Genomic DNA, 24187 nt, shown 5'->3' with positions numbered 1-24187 from the left:
CCTTCAGATCCTTAATAGTCAAGTGGCCACTAAAGCAGTGGATCAGGGTTATAGAAATTCCTAGCAGTCTTTACCTTCCATTTCCTGAGTGTTATACTAGAAAAAAACCTTTGCTGAAACCAAACAACAAAACAGAAAGAAAAAAGCAAAAGAGGAGAAGGAAAGAGAAACTCCTAGTAGGAGATGAAGAATGTACATGCAGAACAGTGAGTGCAGACATCTTAGGAAAGGGGAAGGAGACAAAGCCCAGAGATGTGGCTGAATAGGGAAGTCAGTCAGTCTAAGATCTCCATACACGTGTCCAACCAGCTTGTGAAGCTCAGGGTGCCGAGTGCAGTTAGTGAACAGCAGACTAGTTTTAGAATGTGTGAGCAAGTCAGAAACACCAACCTTGGAAGGTAGGAGACTGTGGTGCCACCACAGTCACTGGTTTGGTCATCGGAGCAGAGGAGAAGGGGTCCTCAGAGGGTGTGCTGAAGGCATTGGTGATCTGAGAACACAGGGAGCTGATGCTTTCTGCCTCTCCTTCTACCTCTGGCACTGCAAAACCAAGAGAAAATGGTTTCTAGTCAGGAAAATGGAATAATCTGGAAATTTAGACCATGGCAATGTTACCATTCTCACTTTCTCCAAAGTTTCTAGGACCAAGGTATAAACTGTCATTAAAAAATCAAAAGGGGGGACTGATGTGTAGGATAGGCATGTGCAGTGCATGTGCAGTGGCACATGCCTATATTCCCAGCTACTCAAGAAGCTAAGGCAGGACGATAATTTGAGCCTAGGAATTTAGGACTAGTGTAGGTAACTCAGGAGGCAGAGATGATCACGGTTTGAGGCCAGCCCAGGCAAAAACAAACAAAAAACACACAGCAAGACCTAACAGCTTGCCAAGGCTCCACAAACAAGCTGGGTGTGGTGGTTCGTGCCTGTAATCTCAGCTACACAAGAAGCAGAAGTGGGAGGGTTGTGGTCTGAGGCTGCAAAAAGCATGAGATGTTATCTGGAAAACAAAAACCACCTGAAACAAAATGAGTTGGGGCATGGTTCAAGTGGTAGAACATCTATCTAGCAAAGGCACGGACTGAGTTAGAAAGTACGAGCAGGTGCTGGTGGCTCACATCTGTAATCATATTCAGCCTGCGAGATGCTTATCTTCAATTAATTACCAAAAAGCTGGAAGTAGAGTTGTGGCTCAAGTGGTAAAGTGCCAGCCTTGAGCAAGAAAGCTGAGATGGGGCCTAAGTCCTGAGTTCAAGCCACAAGACTGGCCCCCTCTACCCCCCTCCCCCCCCCCAAAAAAAACACAACAAAAATCTGACTTTTGTATTCTTTTGTATCACTGAGGAAGCTAATTATGTAGGCAGAATCTTTGCTCATTTGTGAAAAGAGAATAATAGATTTTCTCTGGCTCTGCCTCAGAGAGAGTTTGAGTTTGAAACAAGGTACTTAAAACATTAGGAATTTCAGTTTTTAAAGACATTGGAAGACCATACTAAAGCTACCAGCACAACTATATTTATTGCGGCATTATTTACCATAGCTAAGATATAGAACCAACCCAGATGCCCCTCAGTAGATGAATGGATCAAGAAAATGTGGTATATGGGGCTGGGAAGGTGGCTTAGTGGTAGAGTGCTAGCCTTGCATGCATGAGGCCCTGGGTTCGATTCCTCAGCACCACATAAGCAAAAAGAAAAAAGCTGGAAGTGGCGCTGTGGCCCAAGTGGTAGAGCACTAGCCTTGAGCTGAAGAGCTGAGGGACAGTGCCCAGGCCCAGAGTTCAGGCCCCATGACCGGACACCTCCCGCACCCCCCCAAAAAAAAGAAAATGTGGTATATATACACAATGGAATTCCATGCTTTCATCATTAAGACTGACATTGCCCCATTTGTTAGGAAATGGAAAGACTTTTCTATTAATGAAGTAAGCCAGGCCCAAAGAAACATAGGTCCCATGGTTTCCCTTATTTGCAATAACTAGTATATGTCTGGGACAAGCAGAAAAGCTCAGATAAGATGATGTTAAGCTAAATGAACCCCAAGATAGGGACACAAGTGGTTATTTCTTCCTTGCCATTGTTTCTAACGTATTTATAAGGTACCATGTGATTTTTTTGTTGCTTTGTATGTCCCTCCCCCATGGTATAACCTCTGTTTTCACTGTATTTGATGTTGGTATAATTTAGGGGGGAAGGGAGGGAAAAATCAAAATGTTTAAATAGGGAAACAGATTGACCCATCGCAACAATGAGATGTAAAAGACGCTATGTCGAAAACAAACTTTACAATTTAGGTGGGGTGGGGTCATGGGGGGTGTAGTTGAGGAGGTGGGAGGAAAGGGATGGTAGGGGAAAAACAAAGGAGGAGGCAACAATGCTGGATAAGAAATGTACTCATTACCTTGCTCACGTAACTGTAACCCCTCTGTACAGTATTTTCACAATAAAAAACTTATTTTAAAAAAAGACATTGGAAGCTGAAAAGACCCTTAGTGATCACTTAGTTCAACCATTCTTTAAGTCTAGCTTTATCTGTCAAAAGAATAACTCTTTATTTTCATACCACTGCCAATGGGAGTGCCTACTGAGGTGAAGCTTCCTCATGTTCTTTTACAGCAATAGCTTGATATATCTCAGAGGGAAGTAAAATACTGTCCGGCAGAAGCACTGACAAGATCTAATACTGGATCACATGATGAGGATACAGCTTAGGAGCTGGCTCTGTTGAACAGAAGCCACACAAAGGCCTGTGTGGCAATTTTGAAACTTAATGAATAAATGTAAGGAAGCTCACTGTTTCTGATGAATAACAGATCTTAGATTTAGACAAGAGACTGGTTTAGAGTTTCCTCCCTATGAGGACAATCAGCTACAAGGACAATGAACACTTATTCATTTCTTCTGGTACATCTGCCAGTGGTGTTATTTAACTGCAAATTTCTAAGGCTTCTTTAATTAATTCTCTCCTGAGTCCCAAATAGCCGAATAAGAATGGAAATTTGAGGGCTTTGATGTTTACAAACAGGCTGGCTGAGAGGTAATGTACTTACATCAGGACAAACCATAAACCCATGGCTTAGGCAAGAATTCCATCATCTACGTGTTGAAGAGAAATGAATGATTCACCTCTGTGGACCTTAGTTTTCTCCCAGCCTCAGAGAGGGGCAGCAAGCTGGGTAGGATTTGTGTTGCCACTGGAAGTGATGGTAATCAGTGCTAGAGCTCTTGCTGAGTCAGGCGCACGCTGTTACCTGCATTTTTTATGGGGAAATCAGTCTTCCGCTGCATAGTGGAAGGCAACTCGTTGATGCGTAGGGATAGCTGGCGTTTAAAGGGTGACATCTTCTGGCTAAGAGCAGGAAATCCACGGAAAGAGCCTTGGCGAGCAAGCTGTTCAATTGGTGCATGCCGACGTGGGATGGCATGAGGATTGTTCATCTCCAGAGAGGCAGTGGGATCCAGAGTGGGAGAAGTAGGAGAGGACGGGGATGGCGCAGTGTTGCCAGGGGCTGCTGATGAACCAACAACCGTCTTATCTGTTTCAGCTCAAGAAAATCAAGAGAAAGAGGACCTTAGCAATAATCCTCATAGACTTTGAGTTTACAGGCTGAGGAACTCAAAAGCTCTCATTTTTTAAATTCCTTCCCTTCCCAATGTCTCTTAAGACAGACTGGAAGTAGGATTTTCATCCTCCATTTTTGAGACAGATAAGATTTAACAACCACATGTCATATGGTATATCTACTAAGACACAAATACTACATCTTTTATTTTCTTGCATTTATTTACCAAGGAAGACTTTAAGTTTGTTTTTTTGCAGATCATGGGGCCTGAACTCTGGGCCTGGGCACTGTCCCTTCAGCTCTTCAGCTCAAGGCTAGTGCTCTACCACTTGAGCCACAGCGCCACTTCCAGCTTTTTCAGCTTATGTGGTGCTGGGGAATCGAACCCAGAGCCTCATGCATGTGAGGCAAGCACTCTACCACTGAGCCACCTTCCCAGCCCAGACTTTAAGATTTTTTAAAGTCCTATTCCAAAGAAGTCATCATGTGAGGTCCTTTAAAGAACAGTTCATGGTTTTCAGTGTTTGTTTGGTGATTTGAGGGGTTGGAGATGACTTTGAGAATAAAGAAGTCAAAAATACCTAAAAGCATACATTTGATTAAGTGTTTTAAGTAGTCTTGAAATAAGGGACAACAGCATTTGTGGCATATCTGAATTAAAGAATGAAGAAGGAGGGGCTGGGAAGGTGGCTCAGTGGTAGAGTGCTTGCCTTGCATGCATGAGGCCCTGGGTTCGATTCCTCAGCACCACATAAAGCAAAAAGAAAAAAGCCAGAAGTGGCGCTGTGGCTCAAGTGGTAGAGTGCTAGCCTTGAGCTGAAGAGCTGAGAGACAGCGCCCAGGCAAAGAGTTCAGGCCCCACGACCGGACCAAAAAAAAAAAAAGAATGAAGAAGGAAAAAATTTAAATTTTATTAAACCTAAATATAAAAGACTTTTTCCACATGAGCAAGAGTTGAGCTCCATTCTGACTATGGTAAATCTCTACCCTTAATCTTCACAATCCAATGAAGATTTTTAGGACTCAATTAGTCTGTTGCTGTGTATCCCAGTGTTATTTGGTGGTATTAAAGAATATGCTGTCAGGACTGGTGTGGAGCCCAGTGGCAGAGTACTTACCTGCCATGTGTGAGGCCCCAATATCACAGAAAATGAAATAAATAAATGAAAATCACTACAGCATACTAAATAATAGCTATGCAGATAGACTTTTCAAGTACAGATAGCATGATGTGGGCTGCAGGCATGACTTAGACAGTAGAGTGTCTGCCTAGGGCACACAAAGCCTTGAGTTCAAACTCCAATACTGCTCCCGCCCCCCACCTTTAACACCCCCCCCCCAAAAAAAAGCATGAGTTTTTTTTTTTTAATTTTTTGCTTGAGAAGGAATAGCTAGAACTATAGGCATGTACCCTCATGCTTGACTCATTTTTATTTACCTATTTTTTTAGTATTGGGGTTTTGAACTCAGGGTAAACTCATGTTTTCCAGGCAGGCATTCTGCCATTTGAGCCTTAATTCTAGTTTTTAGTATATTTTTTACATCTTGATATCCTGGCACAAATGTTTACAATACATAAAAAAAAAATCACTCTTAGCTGTGTAGTGTATGCTATAGTCTCAGTACTTGGGAAGCTGAGGCAGATGTTCAAGGCCAGTCTGAGCAATATAGGGAGACCTCCTGAATTCCCATCACTATGAAAAATTGCAAATGAATATATGCATGAGTTCTTTTTGCAGCACAGGGATTGTAAGAATTTGTGCTGTTTGGGTATTAGATAAATGATGGCCAGTTTAGAAATAAATGTTTGTGAATTTCTTGTGGTTTTACCCTACATAAAACATTTTCCCCCACCATCTTAATTTTAAAATACTCCCAATTCAACTTTACAGACTACTAATGTTTACATAGACATTGCTGCGATGATGCTATGTGTACCAAAAAAAATTATTCTATAATACTACACACTAAAATTAACAGTTCTATGGGAAAGAGGTAGGCATTGACTTTTGTGAATAAAGCATTAAAAATTTTAGCAGTAATTAATCAACACAATCTCACTGTTAAATCTCTGACAGTATCATAGTGTCTCCTTTGCAGTCCTAAACCATGTTGGGCTTATGCTTCTTCCTTCAAAATGCTAGGTCTTTGATCGCATTTGCTTCTCATAGAGACTAGATACATCAGAATTAAACAGCTGTTCCAGGATGAGGCAGGAGCTAGGTTGTCTCTGAACTTTCTTCAACCTGCCCCAGAGGAGCTTACTATAATAGAAAGAATAAATGGTTTTTAAGCCATTAAATTCGCCACTTTTAGGCACATTTAGGCACTTTTGTAGGATTTTCAGGATTTTGTTAATAAGGGTTTTCTTTTGGGGGAGGGTATATGTACCTGCTAGGTACCAGATTGTATTTGTTAGGCAAGTGCTCTACCACTGAGCTATTCAACCAGCTCTGAGCTTTTCTTGATTTGATAAAACTTGTCCCTGCTAGATTTAAACTATTAATCTGCGGAGAAAAAAACGGTATTAAATAAACTCACACTGTAGAATAAATTGTACCTTTCTTAGCATCTTGCATTTGTTTCATGATCTCCTCTCTTTCTGCTTGTTCAGTAGCAGTTGTGACACGGAATGATCCTTCTCTTGTAAAAGTGGTCCGACTGGCATCAAAAGTAGCAGTCACTCCACATTCCTTCTCCCGCTTCTGTTTACGCTCTAAACAGGCTGCGAAGGCACAGCCTACTGCATGGCTCAGTCTTTCACCCTACAGATAGAAGGTTTTTAAAGCCTTTTAAAAGTGCTATACCAACAACCAGAAATGTATCTGTTTTTATGCAAGACAAAATATAAAGTCCAGTTTAAAATTACGTTTCATATGTTAGTATACTAAATTATATTATATTACAGGTCTTGGATAAAGTGATCTTCAGAAATCTGTTTTTGTGAAGAGCCACTGGGAGCTCCTTATTGCAATGTTCCTTTTGTCACCTGAGCTCTGGTTACACACTACTCAAAGTTCTAAGGTAAATCCAACTGCCCTTTAAGGGGGAATTGTGGGAATATTTTCTAGGCATTTTGGGAGCTTACACACATTGTCAACATGTCTAGGAAGAAAAGGTGTGAACTCAAACCTTCTGATAAGTTCTTGATTTTACAAGGGAGTTAAACAAAGAAAGCTTGGCTTCCAGTTTCCTTTTTTCTGAGTGCCCCATTCTCTTACCACCTTCTCCATTTTTGGCTCTTAGTACTTTTAGGCTGTCCTTATTTTCTTGTAGCTCTCTCCCCCAACTTCACTTCCAAACCACACAAAGGCAAAAGCATATATTTTGAAAAAATTACTTTATTATTACTAAAAGGTGATGTACAGAGGGATTACAGTTACATAAGTCAGGTAATGAGTACATTTCCTTTTGTACAGTGTCATCCCTTCCCTCACTCTCTAAAAGCATATTTTTAACTATAATCTCTACTGAGAAAATCAACAGATTTTTTTTAAAGTGCTTATATTGTGTGTGGGAAGAGAATGGAGCAAATATAAACATGGGTATAAGGAATACATATATTTGATTAGCCCAAAAGTCAACAATTCAATGGATTATTTTTTACCAGAGTTATCTGTATTTTTTTTTTTATTTTTTTATTTTTTGAAATTGTCCCCTCGTGCCTTTAAGAGCCAGACCCATTCTTTGGGCTGCCCTCCTAAACTGAGGGGGGTACACTGTGAGTCCTGCCAGACTGCGCATGCACCGCAGGAGCTGAGCACCGGGCAGCAGAGGGCGTGGCCAGGAGCCGAGCACCGGGCAGCAGAGGACGTGGCCAGGACGGAGTTATCTGTATTTTAAACCAAATCCTTCATTGTACAGTAAAAAATATTAAGAGATGCTATAGTAACTGTTGGCATCATTAATCGTGGGAAGAGGCATCTGAAAACAGGGAAGCTTTTGTGGTATTCTCAAAAATCAAACCACGTGGTCAGCTGCTTCTACTTAGGGCTGTTGAGTAAGCTATTTTACTGGGGTTCATATGCCAATATCAGACATCAGTAGGACAGGTAATGTGCAACATGCTCTTTGTTTCTAAGACAGATTTTACATTGCTCCAAACATTTTGACTTCACTAGACTGAGAACTGCTATCTGACTTCCCAGTAGAATGATATAAGGCTAGGGTGGAGAGACCTGAAAGATTCTTAGGACCTGTTTGCATTTGAGCACAGCTCTGTTAGAAGGACAAAGACAAGTGAAATAGGTTTGTTGTTTTTTCAAGGCCAAGGCAGAAATTCTTCTTCCTTTTTAATTATTTGGTGTTTATTATGTATATGGTCTCTAATAAATTCAATATATTTTTTTTTATCATCAGCTAGTTCTTTAAATTAAAAATTCTTGGGCTGGGAAGGTGGCTTGGTGGTAGAGTGCTTGCCTTGCATGCATGAGGCCCTGGGTTCGATTCCTCAGCACCACATAAGCAGAAAAAAAAAAGCTGGAAGTGGCGCTGTGGCTCAAGTGGTAGAGTGCTAGCCTTGAGCTGAAGAGCTGAGGGACAGCGCTCAGGCCCAGAGTTCAGGCCCCACGACCAGACCCAAAAATAAAAATAAAAAATAAAAAATTAAAAAATTCTTTGCAGATATAAGGGAACAAAAGTTATAGATTTAAGGATTTCAGTCCTTCTCACATACTACACATAATAAGTACACACTCTTGGAGACAGTTTTGTTGCATTCCTGAAGAACACAAAAGTGACATTTGCTGAGCCATAGCTCAGCAAAATTCAGTAAAATTATGAGAAAAATGAAGAACTAGCTATTTATGCTTTCTGTAAAGAACAGAAACAACAGTAATAGTGAGTTGTTTTTTTTTTTGGTCGGTCATGGGGCTTTGAACTCTGGGGCTGGGTGCTGTCTCTGAGCTCTTCAGCTTAAGGTGAGCATTCTACCACTTGAGCCACAGCACCACTTCTGGTCTTCCTGTGGTTAACTGGAGATAAGAAGCTCACAGACTTTCCTGCCTGGCCTGGCTTTGAACTGCGATCCTCAGATCTCAGCTTCCTGAGCAGCTAGGATTACAGGTGTGAGCCACTGGTGCCCGGCTTTTTTTTCCCCAGTCATGGGGCTTAAACTCAGGGCCTGGGGTGCTGTCCCTGAGCTCTTTTTGCTCAAGGCTAGCACTCTACCACTTTGAGCCACAGCTCTATGTATAGTTTTCTGGTGATTAATTGGATATAAGAATCTCATATACTCTCCTGCCTAGGCTGGCTTTGAACCATGATCCTCAGATCTCATACTTCTGAGTAGCTAAGATTACACTTGTAAGCCACTACTACCAGGCAAGAGTTAAATTCATTGACCTTGGTTCAGGAGAAATTCTTGAAGAATAACCACTTGGGTTGGTAATAAATGCAAATTCTCAAGCTTCAACCCAGGACCCAGAATGAAAAGTCCTAAGAAAGCAGTCTAACCTACTGGGTGATTCTGATACAGTCAAACTGGCCTGAGAGATTCAAATAGCCACTGGATCATGATCTGACAATAAAATGTTTTAAATGTGCTTATAGTCGTCACAATGCTAACCTGCATTTATAGAAGTAGGTACTAAGACTTAGAGAATGTTAAAAAACTTGCCCTATATCATAGTTGGTAGGAAACACAGCCAGGATTGAACCGCAGGTCTGACCTAGAGCCCCAGACCCTTGACATTTGTTTATAGCCTCTCAAAAAAGTTTTAAGACTCTTTTGATCAATTTTAGAGCATGAACATGACCATACCACTTTAATTAAATTGTTGTTTGGCAAATGCCGTATTCTACCTGGACTTTTAAAAACTCAGGAAACATTGCTGGGTGCTGGTGGCTAACACCCATAATCCTAGCTACTCAGGAGGCTGAGATCTGAGGATCACTGTTCAAAACCAGCCTGAGAAGGAAAGTCCATGAGACTCTTATCTTCAATTAACCACCAGAAAACTGGAAGTGGCACTGTGGCTCAAGTGGTAGAGCACTCAAGTGGTAGAGCCCTTGCCTTGAGCTGAAGAACTGAGGGACAGCACCCAGGTCCAGAGCTCAAGCTCAATGACCACCACCACCAACAACAACAACAAAAAAAACCCAGGAAACTATATATGTAATGTAATATAAAGTAAGATCAGAAACAGACATGCTGAATTGAAAGCCCTTTGTAAAACTACATAAAGATAGTTTAAAAATTATAAAAATAAAAGCACAGTAAGATTATTGTAATCTAAGAGACTTGTCTTTCATGTTAGAATTTTGTATAATTTACATGAAGGATGAAAATTATTCTTTTTTGAGGGTCTTACAGGCTGGCCTTGAACTCACTGACAGAGGTAATAGGAGTGTGAATGTCTTGAATAAAAGGAACAAAATCTATGTAAAAGGTATTTCCATCATACACTGTTTAAAAAGGTTGTAGAGACTGCTTGGTTGAGGCAGTCTGGAGGTTCGGGCAAGGACACTCATGTGTGAACACAGAGTTGGACTCACCGTGTCCTTGACAGCCATGAAGCAGTGACAGATCCAGCGTCGCGTGGTGCCATCCCGACAGATGTAAGAGAAGGCTCTATCAAAGTTCCTATCTGGGGCACAGAATGAGACTTTCTCTATTGTCTGGTCAACTATGAGGTCCTAGAGAATGGGAAGGAGAAAGGAAGAGCGGTCTTAGGAGGCTGTTTAGTTTTCATGGAATAAATACAAGATGTTTATATCACAATTCCGAATGCTTACACCTGATGCAGTGGGGCTATGGAAGAGCTATATCTGTGTCTAGTAGTTTGAAGACTGAGTATTTGATTTAGGAGCCATCATGTTACTGGATATCCCTGACTTCATCTACATGTTCTAAAACATGCTAGTTGGTTCTAGTTTTTGACCTTCTGTGGTACTGGGCCTTGTGCTTGTTACACAGCAGTCTACTAGTTGAGTCATATTTTCAGCCCTTTTTGCTTTCATTATTTTTCCAATATGGTCTCGGTTTTGCCTAGACTAAAATCCTACTTATGCTTCCCACATAGATGGGACGATAAGCCAACGCCACTCTGCCTGGTTCTGCTGGGATGAGGCCTTGCCAGCTTTTTTGCACAGGCTGGCCCCAGACCTTGATTCTCTAGATCCCAGCCCCACAAGTAACGCCTTTTCTTTGGTTGTCTCAGAGCCAGGATTCCTTTTTGACATCCTAGTGGCTGTTGCTGCCTCAAATTTTGTTTTTTGGACTTCTTAGAACAAATGAAATATTATGAATTTTCCTATTTGAGTTTTGGCTACACTGTGTGCTATAATATCCTTAGGGTAGCAACTGTGGAATAGGAAATTATTCAGTATCATTTCCTTCCTCTGAGTGTCAGTTTCTTTCAGCATCTGCTTCAAATAATTGGGTTACTTTACTTAGAATGTATAGTTTCTTTACAAGAGGGTCAATCCCATAGGGGTATCACACAATCACTGCAGAAGGGAAATATACTTTTTTTTTTTTATCTCTTACAGTAATGAATGGAGTGTGAAGTCAGGGACTCCAAATATGTAGGTGCTCTACTCCTTAAGCCACCCTCCTTTAGTTTAGCTATTATTTTTTTTTGGTCGGTCGTGGGGCTTGAACTCTGGGCTTGGGCGCTGTCCTTGCGCTCTTCAGCTCAAGGCAAGCGCTCTACCGCTAGAGTCTCAGACTTTCCTGTGCTGATTGGCTTTGAACTGTGATACTCAGATCTCAGCCTCCTGAGTAGCTAGGATTACAGGCCTGAGTCACCGTGCCCGGCTTCCTTTAGTTATTTTTCAGGTAGGTAGGGTCTTATGTATTTGCCTGGGGCCAGCTTCAAATTGTGATCTTCCTACTTAAGTTAGGAGAACACATGTTCACCATCATACTGGCTTATTAGTTGAGATAAGGGCTTATTGGTTGAAATAAGGTCTTGCTAACTTTTTGATCTGGCTAGCCTCAAATTTTAATCTTTCCAATCTCTAGCTCCTGAGTAATTGGATTTACAGGTGTGAGCCACCATACCTGCCCCCCTGAGGTACTTTACATTGCAAATTCTAATCAAAATAATATTCAACTGAAGAGAAAACCAAATACTAAACTAGTAATCGATTCATGTTTAAACTGTTACTAGAAAATTCATATACACGTTTCCTTACTTATGAAACGGAAGGGTCACACACAAAGAACTACATAATTTTCATTTTATAAATATAAATATTCTGAAAAAATCATCAGAAGACTATAAAAACCTAATAAAACTAACAAAACCTAACTCTTCCTCCTCCTCTTCCTCTTCCTCCTCTTCTCCTCCTCCTCCTCCTCCTTCTTCCTCTTCTACCTCTTCTTCCTCCTTCTCTTCCTTCTTCTTCTTCATCATCTTTTTTTTGTTTCAGTACTGGGGCTTGAACTCAGAGCCTCTAGTCCTCTTTCTGGCTAAAAGCTGAAGCTATCCTAGTTAAACCACATCTCTACTTCCAGATTTTGCTGGTTAATTTAGAGATAGTCTCATGGATTTTTCTGCCTGGGCTGATTCTAACTTTGATCCTCAAAGCTACATCTCCTCTTAGGGCTTTTTGACAGTTAATGAAAGATAAGAGTCCCTTGGGATTTCTCTACCTAGATTGGCTTTGAACTATCACCTTCAGATCTCAGCCTCCTGAGTAGTTAGGATTACAATTGTGAGCCACTGACAGTTTAAAAGTTTTTAAAGGAATTCTATAAGAACCAAGTAGGGGGGCTGGGAAGGTGGCTCAGTGGTAGAGTGCTTGCCTTGCATGCATGAGGCCCTGGGTTCGATTCCTCAGCACCACATAAGCAGAAAAAACCGGAAGTGGAACTGTGGCTCAAGTGGTAGAGGCTAGCTTTGAGCTGAAGAGCTGAAGGACAGCGCCCAGGCCCAGAGTTCAGGCCCCACGACTGACCAAAAAAAAAAAAAAGAACCAAGTAGGCCGAGTGCTAGTGGCTCACGTCTGTAATTCTAGCTACCCAGGAAGCTAAGATCTGAGGACCAATGTTCAAAGCCAGCCCTGGCAGGAAAGCCTGTGAGACTTTTTTTTTTTTTTTTTTTGGTTGTGGCTTGAACTCTGGGCCTGGGCGCTGTCCCTCAGCTCTTCAGCTCAAGGCGAGTGCTCTACCACTTGAGCCACAGCGGCACTTCCGGTTTTCTAGTGGTTTATTGGAGATTAAGAGTCTCACGGACTTTCCTGCCTGTGCTGGCTTTGAACCATGATCCTCAGATCTCAGCCTCCTGAGTAGCTACGATTACAGGCGTGAGCCACCAGCGCCCGGCACCTGTGATACTCTTATCTCCAATAAAACACCAGAAAACTGGAAGTGGCACTGTGGCTCAAGTAGTAGAGCACTTGCCTTGAGCTGAAGAGCTGAGGGACAGCGCCCAGGCCCAGAGTTCAAGCCCCACGACCGACCAAAAAAAAAAAAAAAAAAAAAGAACCAAGTAGACGTGGGTGGGGCGAATGGCCAGCTAAGGCAATGTGATATTTTTTGCTCAATGACGAAGGAACTCAAATTTTCATTGCTATACCATAGTAAATTTGTGTGGATTATGGACTGACCGTATCACAAATAGTGACCCCATTATTGTATTAGTCCTTGCTTATTTTTTTTTGGGGGGGGGGGTCAGGTTGTGAGGCCTGAACTCTGGGCCTGGGCGCTGTCCCTCAGCTCTTCAGCTCAAGGCTAGCCTCTACCACTTGAGCCACAGCGCCACTTCCAGCTTTTTTCTTTTTGCTTATGTGGGGCTGAGGAACTGAACCCAGGGCTTCATGCATGGAAGACAAGCGCTCTACCACTAAGCCACCTTCCCAGCCCCTAGTCCTTGCTTATAACTAAATAATCAAGGTGGGAAGAAGGATCCCTTGGTAACAAGCCACCAATTACTAGTATTAGTATGTTAAGAACTAAATTAATGAATGAAAGTGTTATAAGTAGCCACCAGGGGGCAACATCACTTTTAAACTATAGTATAAAACAAATATGTAGTTTTCAAGTACAACACATTTGTCTGGCATGGTGGCATACGTCTGTAATCCCAGTTATTTTGTACAATGAAGCATCATGAATTTGAGCCTATCTTGGGATACATAGCAAGTGCAAGGCCAGAGAGTAGCCTATATGATGATACATTATTAAAAAAGTACAACAAGGGGGGAGGGGGGAGGCTGGGAAGGGATGTGAAGGGTAAACAAAGGAGGAGGCTGCAATGCTTGGTAAGAAATGCACGCATTATCCTGCCCATGTAACTGTAACTCCTCTGTACAGTATGTTCACAAATAAAATTAAATTAAATTAAAAAAAAAAAGTACAACAAAATCTAATCAAAACAACACAAATTCTTATGCTAGGTGCTGGTGGCTCATGCCTGTAATCCTAGCTTCTTGGGAAGTTGAGGTCTGAGAATCAAGGTTCAGAGTCAGCCCAAATTGGATACATCTCAAATTAACCAGCAAAAAGCCAGAACTAGAATAGAAGTATAGCTCAAGTGGTAGAGTGGCAACCATGAGCAGAATGAAGCGAGGTGCTGGTGGCTCAAGCCTGTAATCCTAGTTACTCAGGAGGCTGAGATCTGGGGATAGCAGTTGGAAGCTAAGCCTGGGCAGAAAAGTCACCTGTGAAACTCTTACCTTCTTAACTACTCAAAAACCAGAAGTGGAGCTATGGCTTAGTTAGGTAGAACACTAGCCTTGAGCAAGTAAGTTCAGGGACAGAATCCAGGCCCCAGTTCAACCCCAAGTACACACACACAAACACACACACACACACACACACACACCAATGTTTTTGGTCTGTTGTGGGGCTTGAACTCAGGGCTTGGGCACTGCCCCTGAGCTCTTTCTCTCAAGGCTAGCACTTTACCACTTTGCGCCACAGTGCCACTTCCAGTTTTCTGGCAGTTAATTGGAGATAAGAGTCTCACAGACTTACTTTCCTGCCCGGGCTGGCTTTGAACCACAATGCTCAGATCTCAGCCTACTGAGTACCTAGGATTACAGGTATAAGCCACTAGCACCCTGCTCAAAACCAATTCTTAAAAAACCAATTCTTGGGGCTGGAAAGGTGGCTCAGTGGTAGAGCGCTTGTCTTGCATGCATGAGGCCCTGGGTTCAATTCCTCAGCACCACATAAAGCAAAAAGAAAAAAGCCGGAAGTGGCACTGTGGCTGAAGTGGTAGAGTGCTGGCCTTGAGCTGAAGAGCTGAGGGACAGCACCCAGGCCCAGAGTTCAAGCCCCACGACCGACAAAAACAACAACAACAACAACAAAAAAAAAACCTTAAAAATAGGCTAATTCAGGCTGGGAATGTGGCTTAGTGGTAGAGTGCTTGCTTAGCATGCATCAAGCCCTGGGTTTGATTCTTCAGTACCACATAAACAAAAAAATCTGGAAGTGGTGCTGTGGTTCAAGTGGTAGAGTGCTAGCCTTGAGCAAAAGAAGCTCAGGGATGGTGCCCAGGCTCTGAGTTCAAGCCTCAGGACTAGTCGCAAAAAAAAAAAAAAGTCTAATTCCAGTGATCATTGTTTCCAAAAGCAATATACTAGAATGTAAGCTTATTATTTCTCTTGAATTAAAAAAAAAAAACTCTAAGTGGAAAGTCAAAGGTCTAATATTCAGCTTACTAGGCCACTTACAAGTTAACAGGCAATTTGTCTATCAAAACAGCTTTTTTTTTTTGGGTCCGGTCGTGGGGCCTGAACTCTGGGCCTGGGCACTGTCCCTTAGCTCTTCAGCTCAAGGCTAGCACTCTACCACTTGAGCCACAGTGCCACTTCCAGTTTTTTTTTCTGCTTATGTGGTGCTGAGGAATTGAACCCAGGGCCTCATGCATGGAAGGCAAGCGCTCGACCACTGAGTCACCTTCCCAGCCCTAAAACAGCTCTTATATTGGCCCAACCTTGTCTCTTTGAAATTTTTTTTGAAGTTATTTTCTTGTTAAATTTTCCCCTGGCTTTAGGTCTCTTAGGAAATTTTACTTAATGATTAAATGTACTGACAGCACCCTGTGGTTTCTCAGTGTAGCCAGTGTCTCTATTCTTTTAGTCATTTAGGATTTCTTTCTCTCAAAGGCAAAATGTTCTTTAGGACTGAAGATATTATTTGGAATCTAAGTAAATATCAACCAAAGAACCACTCACAATTCATTTTAATTGTATTTTTAGTTAAGTAGTAGGCTACTTAATCCCCATCACTTTCTAAAAACTGTATTTTCTTTTTCTTTTTTCTTTTTTTTGTGGTCCTGGAGCTTGAACTTAGGGCCTGGGCACCATCCTTGAGCCTCTCTATGTTCAGGCTAGCACTCTACCACTTGAGCCACAGCGCCACTTCCAGCTTTTTCTGTTTTATGTGGTACTGAGGAATGGAACCCAGGGCTTCATACATGCTAGGCAGGCACTCTACCACTAAGCCACCTTCTCAGCCAAAACAGTGTTTTCTTTTTCCTTTTCTTTCTTTCTTTCTTGTCAGTCATGGGGCTTGAACTCTGGGCCTGGACACTGTCCCTCAGCTCTTCAGCTCAAGGCAAGCGCTCTACCACTTGAACCACAGCGCCACTTCCAGTTTTCTGAATGTAGTTTACTAGAGATAAGAGTCTCATGGCCTTTCCTGCTGGGCCGGCTTTGAACCACAATCCTCAGATCTCAGCCTCCTGAGTAGCTAGGATTACAGGCGTGAGCCACTGACACCTGGCTAAAACAGTGTTTTCTTAAGGAACAAGGAGACTGTCATTTTAAAAATAGTTATAATCGGGGCTGGGAAGGTGGCTCAGTTGTAGAGCACTTGCCTTGCATTCATGAGGCTCTGGGTTCGATTCCTCAGCACCACATAAACAAAAAGAAAAAAGCTGGAAATGGCACTGTGGCTCAAGTGGTAGAGTGCTAGCCTTGAGCTGAAGAGCTTAGGGACAGCGCCCAGGCCTAGAGTTTAGGCTCCATGACCAGACCCCTCCCTCCCCCCACAAAAAAAGTTACAATCTGCTGGGCACTGGTGGCTCACACCTATCTATAATCCTAGCTACTCAGGAGGCTGAGATGGGCTATCTCCAATTAAAGCAAAAAGCAGTAAGTGGAGCTGTGGCTGTAACTCAAGGGCAGAACACTATCCTTAAGCAAAAAAGCTCAGGGACAGCACCTAAGACCTGAGTTCAAGCTGTAGGATCGGTGTTGTATAGAGGGGTTACCATTTCCTAAGCCAGGTAATCCGTACATTTCTTTTTTGGACAATGTCATCCCTTCCTTCACTTTCCCCCAGTTTCCCTCTCCCATCCCTGAAGAGAATTCTATTTTTCATAAGGTAAATGAGTAACTAAATTGGTTTCCTGGATGTTAAAATAGCCTCCAAAAAGACTGCACATTGGATAAGGTGGAAGGGTATAGTAACTTCCACAACTTAATGGCACTGTATTTGATCATTAAGATGAAAAAAATCTTACTAGCAGTCACATCTAAGTTTATAAAGCTCTCACCTTAGTCTTTTCATCCACAACTCTTAGTCCATCCGCTGACACCCACAGGACTGCCTTCACTGCTTTCTTTCCAGTCTTGTAAAAAAAAAATAAAAAAACAAAGGGGGTGGGGGGAAGAGACACACACATAATATTAAAAGATCATCTTCCACAGAAAATACTGATTTCTGCCTTCCAAAAGTCCCAAGTACAGATGATGTCCAAGTTCAGGAGGGATGCCCAAAGCCAGATTCTCAAACCAAACTGCAGGAACATTCAGGTATTAACAAGCCAAAGCCATTATTTTAGCAACACAATGCCAAACAATAAGATAAAATAAGGGAGAAGGGACAGATATTATCAAAACCAAGGTATCACATTCCATAAAAAGTAAAGAATTCACAACTAGTTTCTTTATCCATTAAAAAAATCAACTAAGAAAACCAAGAGTCAGATAAATATTAAATACATAAGGAGTTACACCCCAAGTAGCTTCTGTGAGTCTATTTAGAATGAGAAGTAACAGCTAAGTTTAAATGGAAATTCTGACTATTTCACTATTTTCTGGTCCCAATGTTCATAGCAGGAACCTTGGTCACCTGAAATTTTTATGTTAAATAGAGCAAAAAGTCTTCATTATTGTAATACTAACAATTCTTCAGACCCACTATTCCTCCTCTCAAGATTGTAACATAGACTTTAGTTTTTACCGTGAAATGAAGTTCATGAAGATATTTTGGGGACACAGGAAGATTTAAAAAACTACTGAGAATGTGGAATGGGAGAAAATAAGGGAGGGGGAAACATTGTTCAAAAAGAAATGTACTCATTACCTTACTTATATAACTGTAACCCCTCTGTACATCAACTTTACAATAAAATTAAAAAAAAACAGAGAAAATAACTTGTAACAAATTTTCCTTTTACCTGCAGAAACATTGCAGTTGTGCACATGGGCTCACACGCGTGTGTGTCTGTGTGTGTGTGTGTGTGTCACACAGAATCATATGAGAACAAGTTGATATTTGATTTCTCCTGAGACAGAATGCAATAGCCATTTAACAATATCCTTAACTGCCCCAAGAACACAAGCAAAATAAAACAAAAGCAAACAGGCTGAGACTAGGTATCTGATTATCCTAAGTATAGAGTAAAACATGGTACTGGATAAAAACATGGTAGTGGCTTCCAAAAGGAAGAAGAGGGAATAACCAAAGTGTCTACAATTCTCCTTTCCATGTGTCTGAGCCTAGGAGATCCAGGCACTAGAAGCATGCTATTAGTGAAATAAACTGGTGTGATGCATGCCAGCTATATAGCTCCATCGCTACCACATATTTGAAGAGTACATATGATTTGTTGGCCAGCAGAAATAATACAAGAGCTCATACTCCACACTCAGATAAAAGTATAACTAATACAGTAATAAGAGCTAGAGTAGAGCTAAAACAAGATACAGTAATGCCAGAAAGAAGATGCAGTCCAATCTATCTGTGGAACTGGGGAAGGCTATACCAAGAAAGCAGAACTAGGTTTTGAAATGATTTTTCTTGATGCCCTAGGAAGTTAAGGAGGCAAGGGAGTAACAGGTAATGAACATCCCAGCAGAATAAGACCTGAAGGCAAACAAGACACAAGGGAAGGGTCCTGCAAATATTTCAGTATGGCTTGAAAGTATGCTGGGTGAGTGAGGAATGTTGGGGAGGGAGACAAAAACCCAGTAGAAAAGGCCTCATTACGAGGACCCTTGTATGACTGCTAAGGGACTGGATTCTAATTCTGTGAGTAATCAGAAACTATAGAGGAATTTAAACACAATGAACAGATTTCCATTAAAAAAAAACCCCATCACTTTGGCAGCAGTGTACCCAGACTGGAAAAAGACTGACGAGAAGCAAAGTAACTACAAGATTCCAGGTGTGCGAAAAAGGGGGGCAAAGCTTTCCTGACTGATTCAGATATGGAAACAAGAAAGTTTTGAACAGTATCAAGAAGGAGCTGAGGATTCTCGTGGGTAACTGGGAGTAGAATGTATCATTAACCAGCTTAGAGAATAGAAGCAATGCAAAAGCAAGTTTGAGAGAAGAATAAAATTTCAAGCCATGTTTAAGATGTCTGTGCAATACCCAGGTAGAGTTATTCAAACGGCAATTGGATTTATGGCTCTGAAACCCAATACAGAATTTTAGATTTGTGAGACAATGATTGGGGTAAAAAGAGGACAAAAACACTACACAACATCAAGAATTAAAGAATTGAAAAGCTTGTGGAGTGACTCCAGTATAGCCACAAAGGAAAAAAAAAGGAAAAAGGAAAAGAAAGAAACTAAAAGGGCTAAAGGCACAGTTCAAATGGTACAGCATGTTTGGGAGCACAAGGCTCTGAGTTCAAATTGCAGTACCTGGCACCTTCCCCCCAAAAAAGAATTAGAAGATGAACAATTCCTTAAAACATTCTGTCTATGCTTCTCAAGTAGTAATCTTAAGGTTACAGGTATGTACTACCATACCTGGCTGTAACACATTCTATTTTAATAATTTCAAAGTTGCAGGTGGCCTTCATATGGCCTAGCATAGTGTCATGAAAAAGAGTTTCACAATAAAGACAAAATTACTTATTCTTCAAAATTAGCCATTTTACTCTCTAAATATCCAGCCTAAAATAAAATAACATCTTCCCCAAATTCCTTTTATTATGAGTAAATGTAATCCAATATAACAACCAAGCAGGCTTAGATATCGAAAAGATTGCAGGAAGTAAGTCAATTACAAAGGACTAAATCAGAAAACTTGTATTGAAAGACACATAGAGGTGGTGTACAGGTATTATTTTGTTGTTTTTTTTTTTTTTGCAATAAGGTCTGGCTATGTAGCTCAAACTACTCTTTAACTCTATGTAGCCCAGGCAGCCCTTGAACTTGTAATCCTTGTTATTTAGCTTTCTATGTGCTGGGGCTCTAGGTGTACTACCATATTCAATGCACAGGTGACGGCAACATGAAAAATACTGGTGAATGAACACAAAATGGTTACAAAAGTAATACTGAAAAGGTAACTTAAGCTCAGCACACTATAAGATCATTTTTCCTAAATTTAAAAGCTGCCTACTGTAAAAGGCAACTGAAATGAATTATTTTTAAAAATGAACCGAAAAATGATGATGATAAGAACATCTTTGATGACAGTCTTGGTAGGCTAAAAGATCCTAACACTGCTCTTTCATTTCATATAGTGATGCTATCATGGTAAAAAAAATAACTCGGAGTTCGAGTAATAAGTTTTTAAATTGTTTAAATCAGGGACTGGCCAGCTATCTCTGGGCTAGAGAGCAAATATTTTGGGCTTTGCAGGCCATATAATCTCTACTGCTATTATTCAACTCTGTCACTATAGCATAAAACCAGTCACAGACAACATGTAAACAAATATCCATAGCTTTGTTCCAATAAACTATTATTTTCAAAAACAAATACTGGTCTATAGTCTGAAGGGTTCTCATACAAATCATTATGATCTCTAGAAAATTCATTATATTAAAATATCAGACCTATTTGAAATTGCATCTCTGAATTTTGCCCCTCCTTTTTTGACACATGTATTTATAGCCTATTATTTTAAACTGTGACTCATATCTTAGGTGCTGTCCAAATCTAAAATTCTATGATTCTTAAGATCACTAATGAGTTAAGAACATGCAATTAATCAATATAAATAGAAATGACATTTAGAGGCAAGACAGGTCTGCTGGGCATATAATAGCTAAAAGCAAAAAGGTTAAGCAGATGTTCTAATGTAAGCCAAAGCAAAGAAATACTTTTAGGATTCAGGGAAGCATAAGTTGGCAGAGTTATGCAAATTTTAGAAGCAACAGCATCAAACAGACCAATTTGGGCAGAAAGTACAGAACAAGTCACTCTTTCTGAGCAACAATCATGTGCATTTCTACTGTGCAAAGTTCTTTCAGCTACAAACCAAAGAGGTCTTCAAGGGTACCCAATGTGTAAAGAATCGCTGGTCAGTCTGTCATACCTACACACAGAAATAACCCAGTCATTACAGAGTAATAGCAATGTATTAGCCAGGCAACTTTGATACAATGTGCCTTGTCATAAATAAACATGAAACTTTCACAGGGAGCCTGGCCTTGTTGTTATTCTAAATTTGAGGAAAAAGACCTTGAAGTCTATATAACGTATTTAAGTTTCTGGATAGAACGCAGTAAAAGGACAGAAACACTACTTCAGATTTAAGCAGCATTATATATCTGATGGCTGCTTTGTTAAATAATACATTTTAGTCTAGAACACTATTTCCTGCACTTTCTTAAATAAGAGGAGACTTCTAGAAGCCTTCATTACAATCTTTCACACTGTTCTTCCTGTCTGTTCCAGTAACAACTACTATTATTACACAAGTTGGTTATCATTTCCTTAATTCTGATTCCTTGCATTACAAGGTGAACTTAAGAGCAGTGTATTTGCCATTCATTTCCTCATTCACTAAACCCAAATAATGTGGACAAGCAGTTATAGGGCCACATATTATTTTAGGTACTGAAGCTTCAGCAGTGAACAAAACAGGCAGGTTCATGTCTTCAGAGAGCTTACATTTTAGTAAGAAACAGATATACAAAAAGGTAAAATGTATGAAAGAATGATAAATGGCAATAAAAGAAAAATAAAGCTAGGAAGGAGTTATGTAAAGGTGGAGAAGGGTGGTGTTTGGATTTTAAGAGCAGTCAGTTAGTGCCCATGAAGCTGGGGCTTTTGAACAGAGAGAGAGTGATGTGGAAGTGAGCCATGCATGTACCTGGATGCTATGTGTTCCAGAGGTTACAGGGGAAACATAGCTGGTGTGCTGAAAGAATTAGCAAGGAGCCTAGAATAGCTGAAATACAGAAAGTAAGAAGGAAAGCGAGACAAGCTAAGAGGAAAAAGCAGAGAGGGAATTTGGTCAAGAAGCTAATGGAAACACTCTACAGTGGAAAGACACAATCAAAACTCTTGCCTTAAGACCACTACAGGCTGGTATCTTGAGATAGTAGGGGACAACAATGGGATCAGGGGAAGTCAGATGCCACTTCAATAATTCTGGCGAGAAGAGATGCTGTCTTAGACCAGGAGAGTAATGGTAGAGTTTGTTAGATCTGACTAGGTTCTTAAAGGCTGAAACAGACAGGAATTGGATGTCAGGCATAGAGAAAAAAAGGGAGTTAAGTCATCTAGGACTTTTGACTAGAAATAGAATGGACAGTGGGCAAGACCAGAGGAGAAAAGAATCAGGAATTTGGCTTGTGACCAGTTATGAAGATGAGGTACCTATTAGATATAAAAGTGGACATGATTAATGATGATGCTAATGATACCTATCAGTTACTAAGAAAGAGACTATTTTGTACATCTTGGTTATACTTATTCATTTCACAATATTCACAAGATAGGTATTAGTCAAAGCTTGGAAGTGCTTGGGCCAGGATTAAATAAATCTGTGCCTTTGATTCTTACGCTATATTGCTTCTATAATGGAAATGCCAGCATGGAGATCTGCAGAAATAAATTTCAAAATCATCAGCAAACAGATGGTATTTTAAGTCAGGACTCTGGATGACATCACCAAGAAAAAGATGCATGAAAAGCAGAATGAATAGACTGAGAAGTAGGCAATGATAAAGGAAAAGGCCAGGAAAGTATGGTTCCTGAACTAAATAGTGTTTCAAAGGGGAGCAAAGGATGGGCTCTGATAAATGCAGCTGACAGTCTGAGTAGCACAAGAAGCTTATTAAAATATTATATAAAAAAAGAAACCAGGCGCCGGTGGCTCATGCCTGTAATCATAGCTACTCAGGAGGGTGAGATCTGAGGATCGTGGTTCAAAGCCATCCCAGGCAGGAAAGTCCGTGAGACTCTTAAATCCAATAAACCACCAGAAAACCGGAAGTGGCGCTGTGGCTCAAGTGGTAGAGTGCTCGCCTTGAGCTGAAGAGCTAAGGGACAGTACCCAGGCCCAGAGTTCAAGCCCCATGACCACCACCTGTCCCCCCCAAAAAAGACAAGAACAGCTTTAGTGGAAGGATGGAACTGAAAGTGGTAGAGTGACTAAACGATCAATAAAAGAAGGGATGGCAGATCTGAAGGCACCAAGAAGAAATTGTTTTAAAGATGGTTTACTTTTATGATGGTTGTCTAAAGAAAGAAAACTGACCATGGAGGAGAGAGGTGATTGCATTGTTGGAATAAGAATTGAAATAATAACCTGATGAATGCAGGATGTGGCGGTGCATGCCTGTAATCCTAGCAGTTTGGTAGCAGAGGCAGGAGTCACAGCTTTAAGGCCAATCTGGGCAACATGGCAAGACCCTGTTCTCAACGTTCCTCCCCTCCTCTCCCCCACAAACAAAAACAAAAACAAAAAAAGTAGCAGGTGTGGAGGTATGGCTCAAGTGGCAGAGCATCAACTATAAGAAAGCTGAGTGACAGCTCAAGGACCTGAGTTTAAGCCCAGTTACTAGGGGAAAAAAAGAATCTAATGTAAAGCTGGCTTCAGCTAAGTTCATCACTTGAACAGGAAAGCATGAGATGCAAGTAGGTAAGTAGATGTGGTGGTTAGCCTATTGAAAGCTTTTCTCTGTTTTGTTTTGGTGATACCCAGGGTGATTTCAGTTGTATTGAGGATTGAACTCTAAGTTTCATACATGTGGGGCAAGTAGGTGCTCTACCACAGAACTACATTCTTCAGTCCTCCTGATTGCTTTTATTTCCTCAGTGAAGTAAGGAAGCAAGCTGAAAAGGAGAATAGAATAAGCAACTGGAGGAAATGGAGGAGGCAAGGCAGAATGGGCTAAGAACACAGACTGTCTTGTTTATCTTTATAGAGGGAGAGCAGTCTCTAGCATGTTTGAGATACGAACTGTGCCTTGAGGCTTGAGGATCAGTGGGTTGACATGAATACCATGAAAAAAACAAAAACCTGTAACTCTGAAGGCCAATAATTCTATTCTTTTTTTTTTTTTTTGGTCAGTCATGGAGCTTGAATTCTGGGCCTGGGCTCTGTCCCTCAGTTCTTCAGCTCAAGGCTAGTGCTCTACCACTTGAGCCATAGCGCCACTTCTGGCTTTTTTCTGTGTATGTGGTGCTGAGGAATCGAACCCAGGGCCTCATGTATGCAAGGCAAGCGCTCTACTAAGCCACCTT

The 24187-nt window shown here is 41.0% G+C and overlaps 1 protein-coding gene and 1 non-coding gene across 9 annotated transcripts in view; both read right to left on the bottom strand.

Moving 5' to 3' along the window:
- Window positions 1–24187, bottom strand: part of Numb (NUMB endocytic adaptor protein) — a 132043-nt gene that overhangs the window by 7141 nt on the left and 100715 nt on the right. For 6 of the 8 annotated variants that reach the window (XM_042692802.1, XM_042692808.1, XM_042692806.1 and 3 more), the window contains 5 exons: window positions 17020–17094; window positions 10058–10198; window positions 6123–6327; window positions 3251–3544; window positions 391–540 (listed from right to left, as the gene is read on the bottom strand). In XM_042692802.1, the coding sequence (XP_042548736.1) occupies window positions 391–540; window positions 3251–3544; window positions 6123–6327; window positions 10058–10198; window positions 17020–17094 (865 nt within the window). The remainder of the gene's footprint in view (window positions 1–390; window positions 541–3250; window positions 3545–6122; window positions 6328–10057; window positions 10199–17019; window positions 17095–24187) is intronic. The other 2 variants (XM_042692805.1, XM_042692807.1) reach the window with 1 other exon arrangement.
- LOC122118918 lies at window positions 7213–7354 on the bottom strand. The gene has a single exon (XR_006149469.1).

Source organism: Dipodomys spectabilis, unplaced genomic scaffold, assembly GCF_019054845.1.
Source record: "Dipodomys spectabilis isolate Male_0828 unplaced genomic scaffold, ASM1905484v1 ptg000157l, whole genome shotgun sequence".
Taxonomy (NCBI): domain Eukaryota; kingdom Metazoa; phylum Chordata; class Mammalia; order Rodentia; family Heteromyidae; genus Dipodomys; species Dipodomys spectabilis.
The sequence above is the reverse complement of the archived record's forward strand: the minus strand, read 5'-3'. Positions and strand labels throughout refer to the sequence as shown.